At 43.0% G+C, this 22214-nt stretch overlaps 1 protein-coding gene across 4 annotated transcripts in view; it reads left to right on the top strand.

The window, feature by feature from the left end:
* Positions 1 to 8234: 8234 nt before the first annotated feature.
* The window catches only part of kcnc2 (potassium voltage-gated channel, Shaw-related subfamily, member 2), a 69378-nt gene continuing 55398 nt past the window's right edge, over positions 8235 to 22214 (top strand). For all 4 annotated transcript variants that reach the window (XM_018756002.2, XM_018756001.2, XM_018756000.2 and 1 more), the window contains exon 1: positions 8235 to 9235. In XM_018756002.2, the coding sequence (XP_018611518.1) occupies positions 8675 to 9235 (561 nt within the window). In that variant the 5' untranslated portion in view covers positions 8235 to 8674. The remainder of the gene's footprint in view (positions 9236 to 22214) is intronic.

Here is a 22214-nt window from a genome sequence, read left to right as displayed (position 1 = left end):
GAAGAACCTCATACCAACTGTAAAGCATGGTGGTGGAAATGTTACAGTTTGGGATTTCTTTACTGCCTTGGGGCCTGGTTGACTTGCAGTCATAGATTCAGCTATGAGTTCTGCATCGTATCAGAGTGCCTGAAGAAAATGTGAAGTCATCTGTCTAAAACTTAATGCTGAACTGGAAGTGGACCTTACAGCAGGATAATGATCCTAAGCATACCATTAAATCTACCAAAAGGAATACCTCAAAAAAGAAATGGCAGGTTATGGAATGACTTAGTCAAATCCCAGATTTGGATCCCATTGAAATGTTGTGGGGGGATTTGAAATGTGCTGTACATGCAAGAAAACCCTCAAACATCTCACAAAGGAATTCTGCATGGAGGAGTGGTAAAAATTTCATCAAGCTGATGTCAAAGACTGGTAATCAGTTATACAAAATGGGTACAGGAAGTTATTTTTGCTTAAGGGGGTAATACCAGCTTCTGAGATCTGGGGAATACTTTTTCTACATTGGAAATTACGTCAATTTTTTTTTTTTTTTTTGAATAAATGATCGAAAAATCAAATTTTCCATTGTGTTTTTATTTATCACTTTCATCCATAGAAGCTGTTTAAATGAAGATCGATGTCTGCATGTCCAAACTTGTTGAAAAAAGCACAATTTTCCATGGGGTGTACTTACTTTTTCACATGAATGTGTGTGTGTGTGTGTGTGTGTGTGTGTGTGTGTGTGTGTGTGTGTGTGTGTGTGTGTGCGTGTGTGTGTGTGTATTAGCAAATGCCTTTCTATGAAGTGATGTATGCCTCAGTCAAAAAAGTATATTTCAAAACAGAATCACAGATCCGGGGGTGCGGTGGCGCAGTGGGTTGGACCCTAGTCCTGCTCTCTGGTGGGTCTGGGGTTCGAGTCCCGCTTGGGGTGCCTTGCAACGGACTGGTGTCCCATCCTGGGTGTGTCCCCTCCTCCTCCAGCCTTATGCCCTGTGTTACCAGGTAGGCTCCAGTTCCCTGTGACCCTGTATGGGACAAGTGGTTCTGGAAATGTGTGTGAGTCACAGATCCTGAAATGCAAATTTAGGGAGCTTTTGGATCAGATGAGAAGTGGCTCTGAATTTTGAGACCTTTCTTGAATACTAGGGTGGATTCAGCAGTTCTGATGGGACTCATGGAGTATCTTCAGTGACTGTGATAGTGCCAGCTTGATATTGGGTGTGGACACAGAGATTGGGATATTTATGTTTTGATGCAGCCCTGTTGGGGGTGTTCGGAAATCCGGGTTGAAGGCTAAACCCTACACCATCTCAATTACTCTCAAACACTGCAGGGTGGAGTCAGGGCTTGGCAAATAGACCCCTCTTTCTGGATGGGCCCAGATATGCAATATGAACACTGGTTGAACTCCCATAGTTCTGGTCCCCAGCTCTCATAGCCTCCTGCATAGTCTGCTATGGACTATGGATCACCATCCTGCCAAGAAGTGAAGATGACATGAAACAGCCATATTGCAGCAGCTATAGAGCCCAGAGCCCAGTGCAGAGCTGCAAAGAGTTTCAATTTCTATTGTCTGCCTTGGTGATGTGATGAAACAATACAGCAGCAGGAGGTATAAATAACAGTCCTTGTGAATCTTTCAGACCTCTTTTGTTCTCTCCTTTCGTGGTGGGTCTCAGTGACAGGCCGCATTGATTTTTCTTTTTTGTGTTGAATACATATTCATGAGGAAGATTACAGCTAATTAACAAGCTGTGTGGAACTGACTTGTACTGTAGGTAAAAGTTGCCACCTAAGGCTTTACAGCCACAGGGGGGAGCCCACGTTATGGATTTTTGCAGGCCAACACTAGGCATTACATTCCAAAGACTGTTTTAGTTGTAGCTGGAGTTCACAAGCTGGAGCTCTATTTACTCTCATTGGAGACTATTAGTAGTGCAGCTCAAAGTACTTATCCTAAATTACTCCAGTAAAATTACCCAGGTGTATAAATGGGTAAAAAACTGTGAGTAACTTAATATTGTAAGTCACTTTGGAGAAAAGTGTGAGCTAAATGAATTAATGTTGGTGTAAAAGTCAGCGTGACCATAGTGGTATTCATGAGTGCTGTTCCACATCCCATTTGTGTGTGTTGTGAAGAGGCGCTAGTGATCTACTTGGAAGCTGAGTACTGAAAGGTATAAATTCTGCTCTTGCGTGTGTTTGTCTGGATGAACATCCTTCCTCATAAATTTACATTTACTTATTTATCAGAAACTTTTCCTCTAAAGCAGCTTAACATCATTTACCCATTTATACAGCTGGGTAAGTTTTACTGGAGCAATTCAGGTGAAGTACATTGACTGAAGGTATGACAGAAGGAGGTGGGAGTCAGAGGAGTTCTAACCACTGTGCCACCTGTGTACATTAACTTGGGGGGGGCTCATAGCTTTTCAACTGGCAACTGAGCATAACAATGAAAATTATGCGCACATCTTTGTTTCTGGTCAAATGTCAAAAGTTAAGAGAAGCATGAATACGCAATGTCCTCATTGTCTTTCTATAGTATCAGAAGTACAGGTCTGCACCAACAAAAAGGGGGAAGAGAAGAAGTGAACACCCAGGATTTGTCTTTTTTTCCAGTTCCTCATCCCTCCCAGCTTTTCTCCGTAAGAAATCCATTGTACCCCTGGTTGCTGTCTGTGCTTCGTCTCTCCAGTGGAACCAGACAGAATTTCTCTCCCCTACCCCTGACTCCCCAGCTATGGAATATGTGTTACCTTATATCCACCTAATATTGGTTTTGTTTCTTTTTATTCGTTATTTACCTGTTCTTTTAGCTTGTTAATAGGTAGCTGCATTGTATTTCATCTGATCTAAATCACTGTGTTTCACCTGATCAGGTTGCAGTTTCTGTACTCTCACAAGCAATCTTTTATTGTATTTATATTTATCCTGTCATTGAAAGTCTAGGTAAAAACAATAATAATAAGATTGTCCAGTCTTCTCAGGTACAATCTAGCTCTAGACTAGACCAGGTTCTTTAGCCCATGCTGATCAACATAAAGGGGTTAATTCTTTCATTAAATCATCTCATTAGTTGAGTTTCTGTTGTGAGGGGTTCAAATTATCATTATTTCTTATGGGAAAAAAGCCTTTCATTTTGAGGCCTTCAGGAGCAGTTCATGGTGGCAAGTAGAAGAGAAGCGCTCTAGTACAGAGACTCCACGGACCCCTAGGTGGCTACAGCTGGCACTGAGGTACAAACAGGCCTGAGATGGAGGGCAGAGAAAGAGCTGGAGGGAGGCAAGTTGTGGCTGAGATGGAAGGCATTGGTGGGCACGGTGGCAACAGTGAGAGCAGGCTTGGGCCTCTTCCCAAAGACCCAAGTGTGCAATGCCCGTGGAAAGGATAGGCACCATATTATTCAGGAGGATGTACGGGCAGGCATGGAGGAAGTAAGAGCCAGCAAAATGGTGGGGCTCAAGCAGCAAGGAGAATGGATAAAATGTGAGAATTCATTATAACGGAAAGTTATCTGGTTGAATGTCTTGCAGGCTGACTCCCACCGAGTCAGTTTCCTGGTCCAAGCTGTATATGACACCTTACCAAGTCCAGCTAACCTTTATGTCTGGGGGAAGAGTGAATCGCTCTCCTGCCCTCTTTGGATCCCTGGAACACCTTCTGAGCAGTTGCCAAAAAGCTCTTGGAGAAGGTTGCTATTGTTGGCGTCACAACCAGGTGCTTAAGGCAGTTGCTGAACATGTTGCCACAGCTATGAATGCCACCAAGCATCACCACCCTGCATGGAATACTATCTCCTTTGTCAAGGCTGGCTATAAGGCTGACCCACAGCCTAGAGTGAAGACAGGCCTCTGAATCACAGCTACCCACTGTCAGCTGAGAGTGGATTGGGCAAGCTAAGGTTACCAGGAAACATTGTATTCATATCTCTTCGCACGGACATGATCATCTTTTCAGAGACCAAGATGCAAATGGCCATGTTGGAGCTCACAGTGCCTGGGAAAAGTGCCTTGAGGAAGCAAACGAGCGGAAATGTGCAAAGTACCAGGAGCTTGTGGAACAATGTCAGAGGCAAGGCTGGCAGACCCACTGTGTGCCCATTGAGGTGGGATGTCAGGGATTTGCAGGGTGTTCATTGTGCAAAGCCTTAACGCTGCTGGGAATCACAGGGTAGGCCAAGAGGAAGACCATCAGATCAGCTACTGAAGCCACAGAGAGAGCCAGTAGGTGGCTCTGGATTAAGAGAGCAGGTTCCATGTTCAGTTGCTGTTGGGATGCAAGTCGGGGCTTGATCAACCCTGGCTAGGTTGCCTGGGCAAGGGTGTCTGATGTTGAAAGATCAGAAACACCCAATGGACCCAGGTCACATCACTGATGATATATCCCAGCACATCTGCAGGATGTATCTTATAACAATATGTCACCGGAAATTAAATAAAACACCAAACTGAAAAGTATTTTTGTTCACGACAATAACACCAACATAATTTTAACAAAAATATTATCTCTACCTTGTCTTTTTAATGTTGCATTGTCATTCACTGTCAAAAACTTTTGTCTGGGATTTGGCCATGGTAGTCCAATCTGTCCAGGGGGCATAGGGTGTGAAACACATGGTACAATCTGCTCAGAAACATTTTGAAAATTTGTCTCATGGAAGTTATAATGGAGTGAAGTTCACAGCATCACTGCCTAATTAACCAAGGAATTTACTCTGAATTATTCCAGTAAAAATGTCCTCGCTGAATTCATATTACCAACAGAGCTGTACCTGTTTCAGCTGTGATATATTTACCTTAGGGGTGCGGTGGCGCAGTGGGTTGAACCACAGTCCTGCTTTCCAGTGGGGCGGGGGTTCAAGTCCCGCTTGGGGTGCCTTGTGACGGACTGGTGTCCTGTCCTGGGTGTGTCTCTGGCCTTATGCCCTGTGTTGCCGGGTTAGGCTCTGGTTCCCTGTGACCCCATATGGGACAAGTGGTTCAGAAAATGTGTGTGTGTATATTTACCTTAATCAGCAGTTTTGACTGGTTGAGACTGTCAATGTGATAGGAAGTATGAAGTATATACAGTAATTGCTGTTATAGAAATAGCATATTGTCAGTGTGCTTTGCAGAGTGAACACATACTAATCAGTGAAAAAAATACCTTTTATGAAAGTAAAATGACCTTATAACTGGCCAAAATGCCATTGTACTGAATAATAAGCCTGCTCTAAGAAGTAAGGGACATACAGTGTCTTTTCATAAGTTTCTGTTGCTGTTTTCTGTTGTACAGGACCCTGTTATATAAGGGTGTTCATACCACTGTACCTCAAACCAGATGGGGAGTTTTCCAGAAGGAGGAGCAGATGGGGATGGGGATCAGTTGCTGTCCATGGTACTGACCAAGCAACTGGACATGGATGCCCCTCTCAGCATCACCAGCACATAGTGTCAAGCAAATATCACTGCATGTTTTCCTAATCAGGTGCTGAATTTGGACATGTAATTGAAATCACTCTTTACTGCATGTTGCTTGTCATTTTTTTTTTTTTAAAAATTCAGAAAAAGAATATATATACATTTATGTATACATATGTATGCATGTTTATATATATATATAGAGCAACATTTTTGGCAGATACGAGGCTACAAAATAATTTCTAGAAGAAATATTTTCTAAAAGATTAGAAGAAGGAGGGGGGTGCAGTGGCGCAGTGGCGCAGTGGGTTGGACCCGGTCCTGCTCTTCAGTGGGTCTGGGGTTCGAGTCCCGCTTGGGGTGCCTTGCGACGGACTGGTGTCCCGTCCTGGGTGTGTCCCTTCCCCCTCTGGCCTTACGCCCTGTGTTACCGGGTAGGCTCCGGTTCCCCGTGACCCCGTATGGGACAAGCGGTTCTGAAAATGTGTGTGTGTGTGATTAGAAGAAGGAGATGAGAAATGATCAGAGAAAGAGTGACAGATAACAAGGGGTTAATAATGATCAGCAAGACTATTGAGTTAGTCACTGAGTAAATACTGTCCTGTCGAATGAGAAAGACAGGACAGAGTGCAGTTAACCTTAGCTTGCTTAAAAAGTTAATACATGTAAATTCGAGACATATATAGTTTTCACAGGGTCAACATGAATAAATTGGTGAAGAGCTCCTTTAGGGTGTGGCTGTATTCATAATTGTGGTTCTGGCATCTTCTAAAAAACAGTGTCCCATTGAATTACTGTGCCTTCAAAATAATAAACAAATATCATTCCAGAACACTGGCCCTCAGTTTGTCATGAATTACATCTAACTTTTTGCACAAATTGGTCATGTTTAGTATATTTATTGCAATGTGTAGTACATTTTTTTTATATATAGCTAATATTTTTCTCCAAAGCTGCTTACAATGATTTGCCTGTTTATACAGCTGGGTGATTTTGACCAAACAATTTCAGGGTACATACCTTTATGAAGGGTGCTATGGTAGGAGTGGATTTGGAGCCGGAGCCCATCATTTTAAAATATGGTCCACATATCCATCAAAATGTTAAGTGATATCTGTAGGTCTATTTGCTGAAGGAATGGCCAATAAAAGAGATCAATGTATCTGAAGGCAATCGTGATGTAGTCTGTAGAGTAGAAAAAATAAACATGCATAATTAAGTGTAACTTTATTCTATTAATAGTGCAGGAGCTGAGATACAGATATGAGAGCATTGCAGGGATATGCTGACACACAAAATATGCTACTCCAGAACTTTACTGATACACTGTATATCTGCTTTCCACCACTGTAAGCCTAAGAGTCACCAGATGTGAATGAATGAATGAATGAATGAATGAAACTTTATTAATCCCAGAGCAGCATAAAACACATAGGTATGTACATGCAGACATAAAGACATAAACAAGTAGAAAAATAAATATTCCGAGTTTAAATACGTATGAAAACAACAAAAAGAGACAAGCATAGCTACAATCTTACTTTTACAATTATAAAAGGACTTCTGAGTTACCTTGTATAGGTAATTCAGTGTGCTGTGTGTGTGTGTGTGTGTGTGTGTGTGTGTGTGTGTGTGTGTGTGGATTTCTTATTACATGCAGAGCTGCTAGCTCTGTTCTCCCCTTTCCTCTGTTTTCTTTCATCACTTGCTGAAGCTGTGTCTCTGCTTGTCTATTTTTAGTCGTGGAGCTGAAGAGGGGGTGACTGTCGACTACGCCCATCATCTAAAAGCAGTCTAGGACTACCTGTGCGACAGGAAAGACCTGTGACGTTTCAGATGGTGCCAGGTCCCAACCTCCCAAATGATGAATCACCCTATTAATATCTGGCAGAAAGATATGTAATGCCCTGAATTTTGGGTGCTCATCCTGCCCTCATTAAATCTCCCCAGTTTTTAGACTCATGGTTGGAGCTTCACCAGTTCTTGCCACTGCCACATCCTGGTGGTAGAGCTGGATTCTCTTAGTAAAGCCAATGTACAGTTGTAAAAGCAGCTGAGTTTAACTACTGTTTTCCTCACAGCTAGACCTTAAGAGTTCATTTAGAATCACAAATTCAAAACAAGGCTCAAATAATCTCCATAAAGGAACAATCACACCATGTCCACAGGAGCAACACAGGTTAATCAAACAAATGAAAATGGGTATGGTATTCCGTCGACACTATAAATTCATTAAAAAAAAAAAAGTCGAATGAGATTTATTTTTTCGCAGAATAGATAAATGACATAAGTGCATTTAAATACGCGTTTGGTCACGTGTCGTTTTTCTCTTTCGCCCTTACTGAACGCAAAGTGTTTCACTTTAGTGCGCTCAATTATTGATCACAGGGATAAACAAGTGTCTGGAAAAGCATCAGAAAAAAAGAAAATCAATGGCAGTCCTATCAGAAAACGTAAAGATATGCGCATTTCTCCCTGTGTTTGCAGGAGAGCCAGAAGGAACCTGTACAGCCAGGGTGCCTCGTTATACGAGGGCCAGTGCTTATCTTCTGTTAACAAATCAAAACCATACTGTCCTGTCAAAGCAAAAGATATTTTGTGTTACACTGTAAATATGTTGACTTTGAAAAATCTGAAAAAATGCTGAAATTAAAGGCTGATTATTGCATATCTTCGTAAACACAAAAAAACTCCCCTAAAAAATAAACATGTTTTCCTCTGACCTGTTTGAGAATCCGAAAACGAGCACTAGAAACTCAAACAAACTTGGGTGTGTTAAAAAAAAAATACAAAGGGCTCTGGAGCGGCACTAATAAATAACGAGAAGTTGTGTGCAGCCTTGAATGACGATGTGCGAGGGGAGCGAGAGATCCGCCACGCATGATGAGAAGCAAGAAAGAACATGAGGGGTGGTGCCCTTGACGAGCAGCACATAAGGAGCTCGAGCAGAACCAGACCTCTCAAAGACCGCAACCCGGGTCAGAGTCTAGGGCTGCGGGACTGGAGCAGCCGGATCAGTAGGTGCGACTTCTCTGGTATCGCTGTTGGCTCCACCTGGCAAGAAGGGAGAAGAGGGGAGAGGGAAGGGTCTTCACGGACGGAGGCAGCATCACTGACTGAAGATGCCTGAAGCATCAGCCACCAGCACGTGACAGCCAAGCCACCTCGGAGCGCTTCTCCGTCAGAACAGAAGATCCAGCCGAAAGTGCCCTCTCTCAGGTGGCTCCTGCTCTGGACTTCACAGACCTCTTCCCTTTATTTCGAGTCATGTCTCATCCAGAGAGATGGGAAAGCTCGACGACAACGAGAGGATAATCCTCAACGTTGGCGGTACCAGGCACGAGACGTACCGGAACACCCTGAGGACGCTGCCCGGGACTCGACTGGCCCTCCTGGCGTCCGGGTCCGACACGGAGTCCGTGCTGGAGCAGCTGCAACAAGTCCACGGCTTCATCGAATACAACGCCAAGAACAACGAGTACTTCTTCGACCGCCACCCGGGAGTCTTTGCTTATGTGCTCAACTACTACCGCACGGGGAAGCTGCACTGCCCGGCCGACGTGTGCGGACCCCTGTTCGAGGAGGAGCTCTGCTTCTGGGGCATCGACGAGACGGACGTGGAGCCGTGCTGCTGGATGACCTACCGGCAGCACCGTGACGCCGAGGAGGCGCTCGACGTGTTCGACATGAACGTGGACAACGGAGACGCGGACGAGGACGAGCTCAACAAGCGGCTGGGCATCGAGGACGTGGTGTCCCCCGACGGCAAAGTGAGCCGCTGGAAGCGATGGCAGCCGCTCATTTGGAATCTCTTCGAGGACCCTTACTCATCCAGGGCGGCCAGGGTAAGAGGGGCAGGACGGGGGTGTTGGAGAAGCCTCGGCCGCGTGAAAAGTGCCGCTACTAGGGCGAGAGGCGACGCGCGAGCAGCTCCCTCGCGGCGAAGTTTCACTTTTCCCGGAGCGTGAGTCCAGGCGCGGGAGATGCTCGAGCGCAACGCGAGTTCCTGTCACTTTGTGCCTCTGCCGACACCGGTCGTGCTGATCTACAGCCAATAACCAGAATCAAACTTTTTAACACATCCAGCTGTCAAATTGCAAATAAGACTCAGCTATGTCAGAGATAAAATTTTTAAAGATAAAGTAAAGACCAGTTTATTACCGGCAATTTTTTTCATGGAGCGTCAATATTAAAATACTGGCTCTAACACACAAATATGGAAAAATGTGAATCATAGCTGATAGCCATTTGGTGAAAAGAGCAACATCTCAATGTTGAAACCTTAATAAGTGAACAGAGTAATCCACCAAACACCCAAACCCACAATTAACGGGATGATTCAAACTGTCTAAATTAAATCTGAGGCCATGTTCTATATATAGAGCTTTATAGACGATCAGACGGAGGTTGTTATGGAAACCGATTTTGGAGGTGGCATTGTGACGGAGGGGCTGCAGCTGGAGGTGGAGGTGTGTTTGTGAACGTGCTTGCGGTGGTGGGCTTCCTCAGGGTGGGATCTGAATGGTGTGCCGACAAGGAAAGCCAAGGATTCTTTCCTTTTTGTCCATTCCCATCCCGATCTTTAAAAATAACCAGCCGGTCAAACGAAGCCAACAGGTGAAGTAGATGTTAATCAAGGGCTGTGTATACTGAGTGCTGTACATTCTTTGCCAGAGATTAACAAAATCTCTGGCAATAACAATAACTGACTGTTATTACAATAAGTCCAAACCTTCTTTTTTCAGAAAAAGAAAGAAAAAGGAGAGCGACATGGTTATGTATTTGTAAATGGAATGCACTGAAGTTTGTTAAATTAAAATAATCTGTAAATGTGGAGTGGGTGAAATTTTTGGGAATAGAAAAATTAATCTATAGAACAACAATTATACAGTATAACAGCCACTGCTGAGTTATTCCCAGAAGCGATACAGTTGTTACCTTTAATTTGGGAAGAGTCCATCAGGAAAAGGTCAGGAATTAGCCATAATACAGGACTGTGACAGTTTGAACTGTATCTTCAGACAGTAATTCAAGACTGTAGCAATTGAACTTATGCTTTCACACCATAAAAACAGGTTAATTCAGTGTTACCTATAACTGAAATGTCAAAGCAGCTCTCGAAAAGATGAGCACAAAGGAGACTTCTAGGTACTACAGATCAGATCCAGTCCCTCGAGCAACCTGATGTGCAGTTTTCTGACTGATGGGTCGTAATTTGCCTTTACTTCTGTGTGACTGGAGGACAGGTTTGTCATGTGTATCCCCCTGGTTCCTGGCAACCCCAGAGCCCCTCCTTCCCTTAATCAAAAATATATTATAAACTGCAAATACCATCTATAGAGCCTACCTGTAGCTCTTTTTCCGGGGGAGTAAATTTTACGTTCACCCAGTGCTCATGAATATTCATTGCAGAAACTAAAAAACTGAATGCTTACTGACAGCTGTGGTTGGCCTGAGACTGTGACCTTAATACCTTAATATTTTCACTGTACCCTGAGCAACTGCAATGAATGTCCCTCCGCCTTCTGCACTTATTGTTTCAACCTTCTAGAATTTTGGTTGCGCAGTCTCAGCCTCACAGGTACCAAATTGAGCTTCTCGGTCCTGGTTCTTGGTTAAAAAGTGACTCTGAAATGTAATGCACCAGCATGGTTATCCAATCAATAATTAACCGTTCCACCAGTCAGACTGATCTGGGGCTTTGTTGCTGATGTACATTTTTAATGAGTTGGAGATTGGTGTGTGACCTTGCCCCAGGCGTGACACAGGTTGTGTGTGCTTGCGTGGCTGACTTTCTGACTTTTCCTGAACCTACTGGCACCAGTGGTGGTGGGGGGGGTTGGGGAGGTTTCGCATTGAAGCTCCGCTCGACAACAGAAAAAAGTCACAAGGAAAATAAATACCTCTTTCAGTGTGCACTTAATAGAGCACGTAGTGCACTGTGCCGCATTTAGACTCACAGCTGGGCAAAGTCCTGTGGTTGCTGTCCCCCCGGCACTTTCATTATGAAGGACCATAATATTACGATTCACTTCATGTAACTCTGTGATTACCGTGTGCTGCTGAGTTTGTGTCTCTCAAGCTTGTTTTTAAGCCACATATTGGTAATCCCCTTTAAGAGACAGAATGAGGGCTTATTCCTGTGAGGGCTAGAAGACTTTCTTTCTTTTTCACTTGCTGCTTCGGTTACATCAAGAGAACTCATAATGACTATTGTGAAGAAAGAAATCTGCTTTTTGTTATTTGTGCGATACTTTGAATTAAAAAAAAAAAAATCACACGGTGAAAAAGCAGACTGTCCAGGACACATTATATCCACAGACCAGCATTTTTAAAATGTATTTAATCTTTTTCTTTGTTTTCATTTTAGTTACATCAGGTGTATCACAACGAATGCCACCATTCATAAAAATTGTGATGATATCACTCACTGACCCAAAACCTCCTAGGTGGGTTTACATTCCATTAATTATGAGAAACATTAAAATGGGTGGCCCGGTGGCACAGCGAGTAGCGTGTCTGTGTGGGTTTCCTCCAGGTTCTCCGGTTTCCTCCCACAGTCTAAAGACATGCTGTGCAGGTTCACCCATAGTGTGTGAGTGACAGAGTGAGTGTGTTTCACTGATGTATGGATGAGTGACCCATTGTAAGTAGTGTATCTAGCATTGTAAGTCACCTTGGTGAATAAAGTGTGTGGGCTGATAACACTACGTAGAGTTCGTTGGAAGTCACTTTGAAGAAAAGTGTATGCTAAATAAATAAATGTAAATGACAGCGGGTTCCAGTATTGGAAACTTAGGTGTGCTCAGGAATAAAACAGAATTGCTATCATGCTAAAGGAAGAGGAGCAATAAATAGGGCAAATTTTGGAGGACAGGAATAGAAAAAGTATCTGAGGCTTGTAATAAATCTCTGACACCTATCTTCAAATTTACAGATGCAACAGGACTTGACTGCTCCAGCCAAATGTTTGGCCCCCTGTGTTGCCATTCTGTTTTAACTTCTCAGCAGCAGACTAACCTAATAGGGCATGGCACCCATCTCCTGTTGTTATTGCTGCTGATATTAAACATGACAGTCTGCCCTCTTCTTGTGCTTTGTCTCTATACTCCTCGTCCTTAGATCAACAAGATAGTTTCAATATGCAAAACTTAAAGTGACAACATGGCATTGTGAATTGGCCCCATTATAACAATTGCATGCGTCATCAGTTAGCCTAAGACTCGATTGTTCCTTGCTTGCAGTTCAGCTGACACGACTTGTAATTTCTCCATGTTTCTGTGCTGTATTGGCAGCAATGTGGCATGAAAGACACTTAAAGCAAAAAGACAGACGGACACACACTGTCTGAACCACTTGCCCCAGTTGGGGTTGTGGAGAGCCGGAGCCTAACCCAGCAACACAAGGTGTAAGGCTGGATGGGGAGGGGACACACCCAGGACAGGATACCAGTCTGTTGCAAGGCACCCCAAGCAGGACTCAAACCCCAGACCCACCAGAGAACAGGACCCGGTCCAATCCACTGCACCACTGTCCCACCACACCCACTTCAGCAAAAAGACAATGCATCCAAATACTCCTTGACTTTGGAAAGGTCTGCTGGTTGATGGGGTGTGTAATTGTCACTGGTGTCATTTGAGCTTTTCTCAAGATTGCAGGCACCCACAGTCCTACTGCTATTCCAAAAAAAAAGTGGAAGGCTGAGAACTTAACTCTATAACACTTTGTGTGCCTGGATTGGGAAAAGAGCACTGGGGTAGGATGTCTTGATTATTCAAACTATAAGCTGCAAAAGGTTACTCTGGGAAAGGTCCTCATCCCCATTAATGCTGTGGTCCCATCATATGCACACTTTGCCTATCAATCCATAGCAGGGGAGGAGTCATAGCTGACTCAGGCTAGCCCTTGTTATAACTCTTGCTGGATCTTCCATCAGTACAGTTTTCTACATGTTCCTTTTGTCAGTTGTTGTCTCTATGCTCCCATTGTAAATGTAAACTGTCATTTGCTGTTTATTTTCATTCTTCAGTTCATCATAGTCAGTGGTTTGCTTGTTTTGATCACACACATCTGAAGTAGAGCATATGTTTTATTTATTTATTTTATTACTTATTGACTTAGTTATTTTTAACACTTTAGAGGTTAAACTCTCACTGTCTGGATTTCTGTGTACATTTAAAGATGCTACCTTGGCAGGCATTGCTTGTTGTCATGGCAACATTTTGCTCATGCCTGTCTGTTTTCATTGAAAGCTGCCCAATCTATGAAACCCGATTGATCTCAGGAGATTATTCTGCCACAAACTTTCAAACCCTTCACTTTCTGCATATCAGAGAAATTTTGGCTCATGTGTTGGTTAGTTTTGACCACACCTGATCTAGGTAATGTGTGCTTTTTTTGTTTCTGGTGTAAACACGTCGTGAAAAAATAACAGTGATTTGCACACATCTGCAATCATCACTATAGGTGTTCTCTGGACCATGTTCATTTCTGTGCCTGCCACTCATTCAGTGGAAAAGGAACATTTGTTTAGCTATAACTGTCTGTAATATCATCCCCTTAAAGATAATATATTTATGATGAACACTGCATGATGTATGAATATTTAGAATTAAAAGATTAATGTAAATAATGTATTTGTAATGTGATTTGATATCACTTATAGTTTTGTTAGCCACTGTCACCTAAAACGTCAGTTATTTTTAAGAACTTGGCTTTTGGAAGGATTTTTACTGCATCTGAACAAACACTGTCTCTGCTCTTCTTTCCACACTCAAGTCTTAAACAACCCTCACTGATGTCTTCCACACACATGTTATCTGAACCGCTTGTCCCATACGGGGTTGCGGGGAACTGGAGCCTACCTGGCAACAGAAGGTGTAAGGCCGGAGGGGGGGGACACACACCCAGGACAGGATGCCAGTCTGTTGCAAGGTACTCCAAGCGGGACTCAAACTCCAGACCCACTGGAGAACAGGACCCTAGTCCAACGCACTGCGCCACCGCACCCCCTGATGCCTTCCAACGTGACTCATTTTGGGTCAACAAATGATAGTGAAGGATATAGAAATGAAACCTGAAGGTTACCAGGTAATATTCAATGACAAATCTTGCAATTATACGCTTCAGTAAGATCCTTACCAGAATTACTTCAAGATAATATTCAGATGCATGAAAAGAATAAAAAGCAACAAAATACAGCTAAGTTCTATGTAAATGTGTCCTGCACTTCCTGAAGTTTAAAAAAGAACAGCCCCCCCCCTCCATCCCCTTGCAGGATGGAAATGTGATAGACTGAGCTTCCGCCTTGCCACTGGACCAGATAGGCGTGTCCTTGGAAAAATTCAGACTCATCAGAATATAGGGTCACACTGGCATTGTACTGGAATGGTCCCTCGTGTTGAAGTCAGGTGCAGCGAACTGGCGCCTTCCATGCAACCTTCAGTTGTTGCTGAGCATTGCAGTGATATCAGGGGAGTGTGAAGAACCTTGGATGGAGTAAGACCCAGTATGCCCGAAACAGTACAAAGGACAGCTTAATGAGCCTGAAATGGTTTAATGGTCTTGGACCAATAGTCGATTGTTCAAATGCACAAACTGTATTTTCGCTGAGATGCACGTTTCTTTTGAGAAAAGCATCTGCTAAATGAATAAATGTAAATTTAAATGTAAACTTTCTCCTGAGAAGTACTTCAAACATGACACTGAAATGTACAGTATTTTCCTGAGTGTATACCATACACAACAATTAAAATGTCAATTTTTACAGTAAGAGGTTCTCACAGCAGTTAGAAGTTAACTGGAAAACACAATATTTTGCCATATGGTATTTCCAACCCACCCACCTCTATTATGTTATTATTAGTTTTCTTTGTGTGAATTTTTTAAAATGGAATTTAACCATACTAATTGGTAATTCATAAAAAGGACACTGCTGAAGGGTAGAACAGTAACAAGGCTTGAATTGGTAAGTATGAGTCCAGAAACACTATGCCATAGTATATGTGTCCAGCTGCTTTAGTGGTCACTATGGTCTGGATCCTATCCGAGAAGCATAGGATGTTTGGCAGGGCAGAGCAGGGCAATCCCACATACTGTTTTACTCACATATATACACTGAAAGTGCAATTTACAATGACCAGTTCACCTGAAGTACATGTCTTTGGACTATGGGAGGAAACAGGAGAATCTATAAGAAACTTAAGAGAACACTGGGGAAAACATACAAACTCCACACAGAGTGAGCTGGATTCAAACCCACATTCAAACCCAGAGCCTAGACTATTAGTTATTGCCAGTTTCACATAAGTGCCACTGTTTACCACCTCAAGTATTACTTTCTATTTCTGCCTGAATGAGGCTGAGGAGGAGTGAGTCGCAGTCATACTCGTGTTGTGTGCTAGCAGCACGTAGGGATTGCAGCCCTGCCAGGGTGTGGGTTACCATGCTAAGCTGTTGCAGCTGTTGGTTGATGCCCAGGTCTAATAGTCAAAAGGATACCTGGTGATGCCTCTTGCCATATTTTAAAAATGTTTTGTGACTATACATATGCCTACATACAGAAAAAATCCTTTGTATGTTAGAACTGTTGAGTAACTGATGGATGTTGAAAGACTCTAGATTCATGAACAGTACAGTGGGGGGATGTGGTGGTGTAGTGGGTTTGGCCAAGGCCTGCTTTCTGGTGGGTCTGGGGTTCAAGTCCTGCTTGGGGTGCTTTGTGACAGAGGTGTCCTGTCTGGGATGTGTCCCCCCTCTAGCCCTGTACCCTGTGTTGCTGGGTTAGGCTTCAGCTTGCTGTGACTGCCCTTGGAACAAGTGGCTTCAGTCTGTGTGTGTAATTATGATTGGCATTGGACATTAAGGCAATAATCAAGCTGTAAGTAGCAATACACTTTAATCAATAATTCACTGTTTACTGTGTTTTAAAGAAATACAGTACAGGTGGTGAGTGTGGTAGCAGAGCAGGTTTGGCCTGTCCTCACTCTGAGTCAGGTCTGGGGTTGCCCTGCGGCAGACTGGCGCCCCATCCAAGATATATCCCCGCCCCCTCGGTCTTGTGCCCTGCGTTGCTGGGTAGGCTCTGCCTTGCTAAAACCCAACATGGGGCAAGCGGTTGTAAACATTGCATTAAAAAAAAAAAATTGCATTAGAGGTTGAGCCCCATAAAACACAAAATGTTGGATAAACACTGTAAAATGCAGTACTGTATAAAGCTACTTGGAGCAGGACTCTGTTGCAGAGCTTCCATGTTAAGGCAAAGGTGGGGAACCAGTGACAGAACATTGCTGTGGAAGTAGTACATTTGTATTAATGGAATAATACCATTTGTCTTAAATTTGGAGGAGTTCTGCATTATTGATGTAATGTTCACTCGGAGATCGAGCACTTCCTAAGACAATGAACCCATTAAAATGACATTTTTCAAGGGAATTCTTTCACATCTCCACTGTGAAATATATTGATTAATAGGAGACCTCGGCAATGCATGAATATGGCAAATTGTTATCAATTTGTTCTTGAGAAAAGGCTGTAATTTTCAATAAGTGGTCACAGTCTAGTTCCAGAATCACCAGGCATGTATCTCATTTACTGTCGGCTGTTCATTCTTAAATTGCCTGCTGTATTTGATTACTTTGGAAGTTTATTTATTACAAAAATATGTTACAGTGGTATTAGAGAGTGTACCTTAAACCTTGAACAGCAGGCTAACTGGTTTCTGGTGTTGCTGAGCTCCACGCAGAGAAATCGACTGGTGACATCTCTCGCCACTGTAAACACTGTGGCCGTTTGCTTAGTTAATCCTCATTTGTGCTGGGATTAATTTGGAACAAATCAAACAATGTAGGACTAGTGAAAGACCACTTCCTGTTAGCACCGGCCAAGACAGGACTCATGTTTAATGTCCTTGTGACACGACGGGAATCTCAACATCTGGACTTGTCTGTCAGTTTGCACAGGAAATTAATTTTCAGCTCCAGAACACTGGCTCTGAGGCCATGTAAGGCTGTTATTTTTTTTTGAAGTGCTAATGTGCACGTTCTTGAATGAATTTCTGCTTTCAACTTATCAACCAATCAGTTCCATCAAAACAAAGAGGGACTAAAACAAAGGGCTCTTTCTAGGTGTATGTCCCAGTTATCAGAGACAGTCTCCCCACAATTGCATATGAAAAATTATATTAATAACTGCAGCATTTTCAAAAATGGGATACACAACTGCAAGTGAAACAGCTACAGTATGGAACCCCTGAAGTTACACAACAGAATTGTTAACGTGGCGTGAACTTTATAATGTTACACTGCAGTACATAACGCATGTATGACACTATTTGTACATTATATACTATATCATAATGCTGTGGTACCTGTATAATGTCATTATACATATAACACTCTCGTACAAGTATAACACTATGGTACATAGCCATTTTCATATGAAGTACTGAAATGAAGCCCAGATCTGAACATCTGTGAAAAATTTGATTTTATCACAAAACATCATCAACCAGTGGAAAAACATTCCAAAATGGGCTTCCCTCCCCACATCAACTTGATAACATCAGAAAACTCACACAGGTAGCAGGAAGTTACATCACTCCAGTGTTTACCACAGTGAAGAAGCTATGCAGTACCTCCAGAGTGCTTTAGGCTTCCTGCATTGAAAGACCTGGAATCAACCAAACTTTCATCCCTGTACACTTAAAAGTGAAATGCAATTTGAGGAAGTTCAGTGTTCATTTACACACCTAAAGTGTTCTCATAGAGTTGAATGAGCAGAAGAAAACTCCTGGCATTAAGTAAAAACTCTGAATGGAAGGAAACTGATTTTTTAAAAATATTTATAGCAAATCTTTGAGCAAGTTGCCGGCTAGATATGATCCATGCATTAGATTGTACCCCCCCATTTTCAGGTACTCTGATATCAGGCATGGATTTGCTTTCCATACCTGTCACCTAATACACATCCTGTCACCTATGACTCCAGGTCCCAGCAATTACTTGGTAGAACAGAAGCTGGGGTAACAGGTTGCTTAGTCTATTGGTGGTCTTTTGGAGTCCTGCCATTTCTTCTGGGCTCTTTCTCAGTAACCACCAGGTCACGGTACACAATCTTCTGCTGCACTTTGGTAGACTCGGGCTGGTCCCCATTGCCCTCGACCCAAAGTTACCCTGATTGGAATCTGAGCTTTTTACTTTTTACTAACAAAAGAACGGCACTGGGTCATAAATGTAGAGACAGAAACTGAACATTGAGGAATTGAAAATACATGTTGTGGACTGTTCTTGTGAATGGCATTCTAGCGAGGAAGGGTTAAGGTTGGGGTTGGTTCTGGAACCCAAGTTGCAGAAGATGAAGAATTTATTCAAGTTGTCTGCCTCAGATCACAATGTCACCTCAATAACGTTGCATTGGAGAGCAGGAGCCACGACTCTAAACGCTACCCTGGCTCCCTTCTGACATACAAGAAGTTATATACCAACTAGGTCTTACATGATTGGGTGGTTTAAGTCAGTTGTAAGTTTATTTAATCCTCTCTGATGAGGTCAGATGTTTCACTTTTTTATGGGTTTACAACAGTCTGGACCTTCCTGATTTTTGCCCCAATACAGATAGCAAATGACAGGTCCCTTCCCCTATAGGGAGGGAGTCTGCAGCAGAGACATGGTCCAGAACATACTACAAGTTTGTATGACACAAAATTTGCCAGAGGAGATTACACAGCACATATATACATACATACACACACACTGTCTGAAGCTGCTTGTCCCAAGAAGAGTCATGGCGAGCCGGAGCCTAATCCGACAACACAGGGCATAAGGCTAGAGGGGGAGGGGACACACCCAGGACGGGACACCAGTCCATCGCAAGGCACCCCAAGCAAGACTTGAACCTCAGACCCACCAGAGAGCAGGCACAGGCCAAACCTGCTGCGCCAGCACGTATATATATTTCCTTAAATAAAACAAGGGCAAAAAGTAACAATATTTCACAGGTAGGAGCTACACCACCTAAGAAGTTCTAGAGGGGCATCTATAGATTCCAGATTTTATTTGAATTAACCATGCAGGTCAAATCTTTCTTTCTCTTGCGGAAGACCGTTAAACATTTCAGTGTATAGGGTCCGGACGGGAGTCGGACACGAACGCGCGTTGCTGTTATGTTCGAACACAGACGAAAAGTCAAAAGACCCCACGTGCAGAGTGTATTTATAACTGCACAGCTCAAACTGTAAAGTATCAGGTAGAGGTGAAACAATGAACGCGGGGCAAGGAGACACACAGTGTATTTGCATAAAAGTGAAAAGCGAAACGTGAATCTCTGAGTAGGACTTGAAAACGGAGGCGTGATGAAATACCAGACTGGAACACTGGACCAACACCGGAGAACAAGGCAGGAGAAGACAGAATGGGCATTTGGGACTGGAACGTTCACCTGAACAAAACTGAGGAAACAGGTAACTAATGTTTGCTAAGTGCGCACAAAAGAAATACTACTTAAGAATCTGCAATCTGTCCTATGCCGCTTGCTCCTTTTTTATACCTCAGCAACTACCAGATTGTGAACAGGTGCATGGGTCTGGGCTAGCGGCACTGAGTGGTGCCTCCTCTGGCCCATAGGGGTATTGTCCCTGTGGGTCGTGACACAGTCATCCACATATTTACAGAGGAAACTTCAGGTGCGAACCATAACAATAAAATCCATTTCTTTACCAAGTATGAACATACAGAGCTCTACTGATACTGTACTGGCCATGTCTACCGGCAACCCGTGTCTGTGGATTGTGGGAGGAAACCAGAGCACCCAGATAACTGGATCACTGAACAGAGTGGCTTGCTCCATGATGACCTTCCTGGCTGAATGGTATAGAGGATGTTGAGCAAAGGAAACTCCAGAATTTCCTTGTAAACTTAATGCAATTGTTTGTAAATCAAGACCCTTGATAACCAGAGAAAGGTGGCATGGGTTCACACCTCTAGGAATCTTTCCTCAATTCTTTCCAGCCAGGATGCAACAAAAATTATTTTCTTTAAATTTCTCCTGCAAGGCAAAAAATAGAATCAGAATCACAGAGATTCCCCTCTGGACAGAGACATGTGGATATGCACACTGTGATATTCATATTTATGCACTACAGACAGAGGTGGAATGGAGGGAGTGGACTGAACAGCCTGCAGCTCGAACTGAAGGCAAGGGAGTGGGGCCACATTAGGCTCAGTACTCCCTGTCTGGGTCAGAAGTACTGTCCGTAACCACAGGCCTTACATTAACTAATACATTTAACACAGAAAAAAGTCACTATGAGCTGAAACAGCAAGTATTTAAAATATTCAGACCGGCCCAAAGGCGCCTTTTGATGGTGCGTAGGATTCTCATTGCTGAGCCGGATTAATGAGTAAAAATACAGTGCCTTGTTAACTTTATTGCTTGTGCTATTAGCCATTCAATGTTCATGGCTATGACAGAGAGTTGAGATAATGTGTATATATAGTAGGTTGAGGGCAGATTGCAGGTTAGGGAACATATAAGCTGTGTTTTTTAATGATCTGTCTATTCTCAGTAACTGTTTGTCCAAAGTAGAGTCTGGAACCTTCTCTGGAAACACAGTGTACACCAAACCATCATCATAACATGCACACACCTCACTCAAACATACACACACTAACAGCAATTTACAGTCACAAATTCACGTGTAACACGTCTTCAGACTGGGGGGGTCGGGGGGTAATTCATGCAAACACGGGGAGAACATGTAGACTCCACCCAGACTGAGCCGAATTTGAACCCACGTCTGTAAACACAGCCCCAGACTTGTGAGGCACAAGCACTATTCATTATATCATTATGCTGCTTTTATTGTGATGCAAAGCTGCAATACACCCAGTTTTATGTCTGTGGGTGTAGATGGATTAAAAAACAATTTAAAATGAACACCGAGCAGCATATTGGGTCATTGTTTACACAAAGGACAACCGAGTCCTCCATGGGTGCTGTCTGTAACCAGCTAACTCCCAGTGTTCTGGATATTTGGCAGGATCTTCTGCTGGATCTTTGCAAAAATCCTAACCACCATATTTTCTGAGGAAATTTAGCATTGCTCACATTTTGTCTACAAAATGTACTATACACTGTATATACTATATCCAAAAATAATTAGTTTCCCTCTCAACTACAGAGCTTAGTGATTTCAAGAAACAGACCTTTGACTTGAGCTTGCAGACTTTAGACTGCTATGATTTTGGATCCTTTGTTGATGGATTTTTACCGCTAGTCATGATGGAATTTACTGCACACAGGGGAGTAACAAGTATGTTAATGATCATAGATCAAGGCTTACCATATTGGTAACGCATACGTTATTTTTGAAATCCCACTGAATAACAGACAACATTTCTGTTCCCAGATGGTCTGCTTTGTGGGAAATAAAACAGAGCCATATTTAATTGGATTTCTTTTGCGGGGGAAAACAAATCTGTCAGCATTTATTGCTCGGCACAGTCTTGAGACAGACAGTACTGTTGGTCAGTTTTAAATGACCGTGATGAAAATGGGGTTGAGGAAGTAGTGACAAGCCGGCTGCTTTCTATCTTAATGGATGGTGAATGCCACTGACTGAGTGAACACATTAGACATTAACGCTCAGCACTGAGACCAGGAGAAGACGGGGATCGATTGTTATGGAGGGTTTCTGGCTACCTATGGGATTTAAAAAGTCAAGGACTAATATGAAGACTAATATTATGATAGATCAAATAAATATACATACTAATTTTTGTGCTCTGATGGACTGGCATTCTGTCCAGGGTGTACCCCCTCAGCCTT

This window comes from Scleropages formosus, chromosome 24 (genome assembly GCF_900964775.1).
Source record: "Scleropages formosus chromosome 24, fSclFor1.1, whole genome shotgun sequence".
NCBI lineage: Eukaryota > Metazoa > Chordata > Actinopteri > Osteoglossiformes > Osteoglossidae > Scleropages > Scleropages formosus.
This window is presented reverse-complemented; position numbering and strand designations above follow the sequence as displayed.